Source organism: Gopherus flavomarginatus, chromosome 5 (genome assembly GCF_025201925.1).
Source record: "Gopherus flavomarginatus isolate rGopFla2 chromosome 5, rGopFla2.mat.asm, whole genome shotgun sequence".
Classification (NCBI taxonomy): Eukaryota; Metazoa; Chordata; order Testudines; family Testudinidae; genus Gopherus; species Gopherus flavomarginatus.
This window is the reverse complement of record NC_066621.1, coordinates 152,587,927-152,594,907: the sequence shown is the minus strand read 5'-3', so window position 1 is coordinate 152,594,907 and position 6,981 is coordinate 152,587,927. Positions and strand designations below refer to the sequence as shown.

At 59.9% G+C, this 6,981-nt stretch overlaps 1 protein-coding gene across 1 annotated transcript; it reads right to left on the bottom strand.

The window, feature by feature from the left end:
* Nucleotides 1–840: 840 nt before the first annotated feature.
* Nucleotides 841–4,036, bottom strand: BMP4 (bone morphogenetic protein 4). The gene is made up of 3 exons (XM_050952673.1): nucleotides 3,845–4,036; nucleotides 2,740–3,116; nucleotides 841–1,877 (listed from the first exon to the last, which is right to left on the bottom strand). Exons 2-3 carry the CDS (start codon nucleotides 3,107–3,109, stop codon nucleotides 1,036–1,038), a joined length of 1,212 nt encoding a protein of 403 aa, XP_050808630.1. The 5' UTR covers nucleotides 3,110–3,116; nucleotides 3,845–4,036; the 3' UTR covers nucleotides 841–1,035.
* Nucleotides 4,037–6,981: the final 2,945 nt, after the last annotated feature.

Here is a 6,981-nt window from a genome sequence, read left to right as displayed (position 1 = left end):
CTCTGGCCCCTCCACCTGCCCTCCCCGGGGAGCTGAGGGCTTGGCAGCCTGGCCACGGCTGGGCTGGTTGCTTTCCACTCAGCTGCCCGCTGCGGCAGGCTGGAGAACAAAAGCGCCCCGTGCACCCCCAAGCCCCTTTCCCCGAGGATCCCGCCCCAGCTCAGCTCGCTGCAAACTGCCCCGAGCTCGCACAGAAAACCCCGCCGGAGCCAGGTGACGGTGGGGGCGGGGAGGGGGGAATCCCCTGGAGTCAAAGCGACAGCAGCCCGATACGCCCCCCCGGCCACTCCTGCGACGGAGCCTCGCTCGGCTCGCAACCCGGGAGTTTTAAATGCATCTTCTCCCCGCTTCCCCCCTTCCCGCTGCGCAGCCCCGGGGCCAGGAGCAGCCGCAGGTGGGCGTTAGCATAACCCATAGGGGGCTGCTGGGGGGAGGGATTGTAAGTGGGAGATTTGGTCTTCAAAGGCTCATGCAAACCTTCCAAGAACGTCTCCATTATTGCCTCCGCCTCCCCCTTTTCCTTCCCCACCCCGCTCCAGAACAACATGCGAATCGCTTTGAACACTGGGGGGGAGGGGGAGAACATCAACCCCCCCGCCGGTTTAGCACAAACCCCTGCGAGGTGAGCCCCGCTTTTCACATGCACTTTTGCAAACGCTTCTAGCAGGTTAGCACGTCCAGGGTCGCTCCCTGGGGCGGCCAAGCCGGAGTTCCCGGGGCTTTCCCCGGCCCTGCCAAGAACCAGAAAGCGAATCGTCCCCATTGCAGAAAGATCCTTTACAGCCTGCTCCGAGCCCCGCCCCAGCCTGGCCCCCTCAGGCGCAGCACACAGCAGATGCCTTTTACTTTTAAAATAATGACTCGCTTTATTTTTTCCTTTTAATATGTCGTTATAAATATATTTTGTCAAAATATAGGATCATTATTGTCAACCCATTTGCACGTAAAGTCATAAATAAGGTGAACGTTTAGTTTAGATCAGGGTCCAGCTAGCACAAGCAGTCCTGGGGGGGGGGGGGCAGGGGGGCAGGGTTTTTAACGGCACCCGCACCCCTCCACCACCATCTCCTGGTAGTTTTTCAGGACCACTTTGTCATACTCGTCCAGGTACAGCATGGAGATGGCGCTCAGCTCCGTGGGCACGCAGCAGGCCTTGGGGATGCTGGCGTTCACGGAGTTCACCAGGGTTTGCACGATGGCGTGGTTGGTGGAGTTGAGGTGGTCGGCCAAAGGGAAGGGGCAGTCCCCGTGGCAGTAAAAGGCCTGGTAGCCCGGGGGGGCCACGATCCAGTCGTTCCAGCCCACGTCGCTGAAATCCACATAAAGCGCGTGGCGGCGGCAGTTTTTTTTGTTCTTGCGGGGCCGCTGGTGCTTGGCGCTGCGGCGGGCCCGGCGGGTCAGTGCGTGGCCCCTGCCGTCGTGGCTGAACGTGACCAGCAGCGGCCTCAGCTGGGCCCAGTCCCCATCTCCTTGAGGTAAAGATCGGCTAATCCTGACGTGAGTCCCAGGCCCAGCCGGCGCCGGGAGCAGCGGGGTCACCTCCACCGCCAGCCCGTGGTTGGGCTGCTGGTCCTGGGTCCAGCGGAGGACGGCGGGGCTCACGTCGAAGGTCTCCCACCGGGACACGTTGTGATGCACCAGCCGCGTGTCCAGCAGCCGCGTGATCACCTGCCCGTGGGCCGGCGGGGGCTTCAGCACTTCGTAGATGTTGATCCGGTGCGAGCCCCGTTCCCACGCGGGACTCCGTGCTTCCTGCTGCTCCCGGTACAGCCGCAGCTCGGCCGAGGTGATCACCTCGTTCTCCGGCACGCTGCTGAGGTTGAAGAGGAAGCGAACGCGGGGGGGGTCGCTGGGCCCGGGGAGGGTCTCCAGATGTTCTGCAAAAACCAAGCGTGTGAACGATTGGGGGCCCCCGAGACACAGCGCCGGGGGAGTCGGGCCACACCGCTCCTCCCTGCCGGCCGCACCGCTTCACCTGTCCCTAGCCTCGCACAGAGAGAGCTCAGCCCTCCCTCTCCATATCCCCGAGTGCCTCCAAAATGCGAAGCAGAAACCTTCCCCCCTGCTCGCCAGGTCTAACCAGCTCCTGCCCCGGAACCCCGCTTCACCGCCACGGGGCCTGATTCCTATGGATTTACAGACCGGGGCGGGGGGTTAAAACAAGGATCCTGCTCACAAGCAGCCCAGCGATTGGGAAACTGAGAGCCCTGCCTTGTTGATCCCATTACTGGGAGGCGGGGGGGGGGGGTTAAATTCCGACACAGCAACGATGCTGGTGGATTAATAGCTCCGCTTGACTTTGGAAAAGAAACATCCGCTACGAAACATTTGGATCAGATTACAAGGCCCCATTGAACGAACCTCACAAACACGCTGTTGTCGGTATTCAGTTCGAAGAGGTTTTTTTATTTTCTTTCTTTAAAAAAGAGCCCAAGCAGGCAGCGATCGCGTTGCTATTTCAAAACAAACACACACGGGCCGCGATTTGGGAGGGATCTCGGTTACTCCGGAGTTGAATCCGGAGTGAATTCCGTGGGAGCTCCGGGGGGGTGACACGGGTACAAACCCGGAGTGACTGGAGCCCTTCACCAAAACGGGTCCATTTCAGTCTCAGCGCGGGATGCTGGCAAATACAGCCGAGGGCTGGGCACATCCTGCTGCTGATTGAGCTGGGAGTCTCCAAATCCCGATCGCTTCCCGACGCTCCCCCCGTCCTCCCCCCAGAACTGCGGCACTGACCTTCATGGTGGAAACTCCTCACGGTGTTGGCCCGGCTGGTGGGTCTCTCGGGATAGCGCAGGCTGAAGTCCTGCAGGCTTTCCTCCTCTTCCCCGGACTGCAGCCGGTAGAGATCCAGCATGTAAGCGGGGATGACGGCTGCTTTGCTGGGCTGCGGCCGCCGGCGGAGCCCGAACATCTGCAGCAAACTCGCCTCGAAACCCCGCAAGAGTTCATGGCTTTGCCCAGAGCGGCGTCCAGATCCTGCCTGAGCCTGGAGTTCTCCAACTTTCTTCCGCCCCGTCTCGGGTATCAGACTGGCATGGGTAGTGCCTCGTAGCAGAACTTGGCATAACAGAATGACCATCAGCATTCGGCTACCAGGAATCATGGTGTCTCTGGGGTTTCCAAAAAAAAAAAAACAAAAAACAAACAAACGCAACAACAAGGAGGGTCACGATTAAAAACAGCCCCCCCGCCCCCCCTCCCCCCAAAACCCGAGCCCGCCGCGGCGAACGCGGCTCGGAGGCAAAGGGCTCGCCTGTAATTGACTCGCTGGGAGCTGTTGACCGTCCCAGAGTCCCCACAATCAGATAGCCGCTATCCGGCTCATCTGTCCGGGCCCTGCTATCTCAGCCAGGATCTCCGCCTAACTTCTTTCGAGAATAAACAGTGAACATTGGGCTTCGATGGAATTTCTCCCCTCTCCCTCCCGCCTCCTCCCCAGCCCAACGGATAGCTGAAGTGCAGCTGATCAGGGGCCGGTGGAAGGGGGGGGGGTCTCCAGGAGCATATGGATCCCAGCGCAGAGGGGTTTGCACCGAAACAACGTGTCCCCCCCCTCCACCCTTGTCTTATTTTGCCGGCGCTGCGTGGCTGCAGCTTTCCCGTGGCCTTCCAGGGGTTTGAGGAAAGCGAGCGAGCGAGGAGGGGGGCAAGTCACTGGGATTTAGGGTCATTGCGAAGACAAGGCGGAGAGGGTGAAAAGCCCCCGATCTGTTAGCAGGAGCGCCTGGGAGGGGGGCGGCCCGCTGGCCAGCCCCGGGGGGGCAGGGGGGAGCCGAGCGAGGCTGTGACACCCCTTCCCAGCCCGGGGGCAGGAGGAGAAGGAGAAGGGGCTACTCACTGACAGAAAACAAGGCATGGAAAAACAGTCCATGATTCTTGCCAGCCAATCTGGAACAAACGGGTGGAAAAGCTCAGGGGCTCGGAGGCGCTTGGCTGCCGGGGCTGGGACTCCGGAGCGGCTCCTAAAGTGAATATTTGAATCCAATGAGCCTCCAAAGCGGACTGGCTCTGTTTTTCTTCCAGCCCAGGAGAGTCACGTGGGCCCAAGTCACTCCTTGCACCGCCTGTCCGTCACAGCCGGGCACCGCCCCCTGGGCTCCAAAAGGGATGTCCCGCCCCCCCGCCCCTGTCAGTCTCCTGGCTGGAGAAACCTCCTCTTGCCATGGGGCAGTGGCAGGCCTGGCCCTGGCCTGGGTGGGGGTTGAGGGTGACTTCAGGGGGAGCAGGATCGGGCTTTAAACTGGAGACACACCCCCCCCCTTTGCCTTGCACTTGCACCGACCCTTTGTGTCTAGAACTGCAGTGCCTGAGCAACTGCCCTCCCAGCCCCACCGCACCAGCGCCCCAATCCCCCCAGGTCAGCCCAGCCCCTCCTTCCCCTGCATGCCTGCTACCGCGCTTTGCAGCCTGGCACTGGTGTAGAAGCCTGTGTGTGAGACCCAGGCGCGATCGGGCTTTCCCAGCAGGTCTCCCTCCCCCGGTAGATAAAGTCACACACACCCGCCTCCGCTGAGCGCACTATCCCCCAGCGTTACACCTTTGGTGCAAAAAAACCCTAAGCAAGAGGACTAGACACATGGGGGACAACCCTCGTTTTCCCTAGCCTGCAAGAGTTAGATGGGGGGTGGGGACAGTCAAATCCTGATGTTCTTAACAAACCAAAGGAAGGATTTGCGAACAGGGCAGAGGCCTGTTTTGCTGCGATTCGAGCTCCCATCTGAGTTTAAAAACACAGCTACACGACTAACACCCAAGGCATGGTCAATTTCATCAGTGCCGTGAAACCCAGGAGAAAAGGCAGGGAGCTTTGCCTAACGCTGAGCTTCCCAGCTGAGGGATGGGGCCCTGGGAACGGTCGTCTTCTAGGAGCAAGTCAGATATGAACTAGCCTTTGGAATCTGATCCTCCCCCACCTCCTGTCTTTGCACTTGTGTGTTCAGTTAATTATTCCCGCTACATGTGGGCTTCCCAGAACCGTACATCTCAACAGCTCAAGTAATTTACAGGCTGTAGGGAGGCTTGGAAGCATGAGTCTGTCATCGGAAAAGGCCTATTCAAAAACGTTACACAGGGTCAAGTCAAAACCAGGGCACCACTTTTCCCAGCGCTCTCCGGCCCGAAGCAGGGCCAGGTTGGGCCATTAGTTCATCAAGGAGAGCCCCAGAGCCCAGCTAGCAGAGACATCCCATCCCCACCCATCTGAGCCTGAGGCCAACCCCGTCCTAGCAGCCGCATTCTGTCCTGTCTCTCGCTGACCACCCACCTCACCTTGTGTATTTCACTTGTCCCCGTGGATCGCTCTTGTGAACTCGTGAAAGGAGCAATAATAAAAACCAAAAGCCATTTGGACAGGAAATAGCGCGGATTCACCCAGCATCTCCTGCTCCGCGCTGCACTGGAAAGATTCAGGGCCATTTAAACGCGAGATCTCCCCGGGGACTGCAGGTGCAGGAGTGTCCCCGGTCGGGGCTTGGCGAGTTTTAAACAGGAACCATGGATATTTGAAAATGCGGGAGAGGCGGTTTATTGCGTAGTAACTCTGCGATTGAAGGAAAGCGGGTCAATCCGACGCTTCCGCAAAGGCTGGAAGGCAGGTTCCTCAGTGACGGGCGGTTTAAAACGAGCTTAGAGGAAACTCTCGGACGTGCGAATAAGGAGATTTCAGATGGTCCCGCTTTGGGACGGCTGGGTCTAGCCCTTCCCTTTAAGCCCAGGATTGTATCTGTAGAGCTTGTCACCTGCGGAGGAGGAAAAATGCCCCCCTCCCCCATCTGTCTAAAGCAGAGGAACCACGCGGCGCTCCAAATCCTCAGGTCCCCTTTCACGATCAAACCGCGCTCCTCTGTCAGAACGGGGCAGATGCGGACTGGGATGGAATCACCCGAAATCAAGCCGCTTTTAACTCTCTCTACCCGTCCGTCTCCTCCCCCCGCAAGGAGAATCGCATCGGAAATCCTCAGCCAAGCGCACCGCACCCTCGGCGAACAGCTGTCACCTGCGCTCGCCTGGTGAGAGCCAAAGAACCTCCCCGGGGGGTTGATCACCCCAAGGAATATGCGGGGTGTGGGGCGCACAAAGATGATTTCGGACACCCCCAAGGATCACGCAGGACACTGCCTTTGAAAGGGGACCTGGGAAGCAGCCTCTCCCTGCCCTAGAGGAGGCAGAGTTTGGGAATGAAAAGCAGCAGCACTGGGAGGGTTACAGATCTGGTCTCTCTCCCCCTCCTCACCAGATGGGGAAAGAGGTCTGGTTACCCCCAGCCCAGAGTCAGGTATGGGAGGGAGCATCGCCCTTGGGGTGACTGGGCAGGTGGTGCTGCCCCAATCTCTCACCACAGGTCCATGCACTAGCATGATCCTTGGCACGCTCTGATGGAGGGTGCGGGAAGCAGGGGGGCACACACAGCAGTCTGGGGAGGTACTAAATCAGAGGTGGGCAAACTACAGCCTGGGGGGTGCATCTGGCCCTCCGGACATTTTAATCCAGCCCTCCAGCTCCAGCCAGGGAGCAGGGTCCGGTGCTTTCCCTGCACCAGCCGGGGAGCAGGGTTGGGGGCTTGCTCCACTCCATGCATGCCGGGGCTCCACATGGCTCCCGGAAGCAGTGGCACATCCCTCCTCCACCTATGCATAGGGGCAGCCAGGAGGCTCCACACACTGCCCACGCAGCTCCCATTGGCCAGCAACCACGGCCAATGGGAGCTGCAAGGGCAGCACCTGCAGATGGGGCAGAGCCACCTGGCCGCGCCTCTGCATAGGAGCCGGAAAGAGGACATGCCACTCCTTCCGGGAGCTGCTTGAGGTAAGCACTGCCTGGTGCCTGCACCCCTGACCCCCTCCTGCATCCCAGCTTCCTGCCCCAGCCCTGGTCCCCCTCCCACCCTCCGAACCCCTTGGTCCCAGCCCGGAGCACTTTCCTACATCCCCAATCTCTCATTCCCAGCCCCACCCCAGAACCTGCACCCCCAGTCGA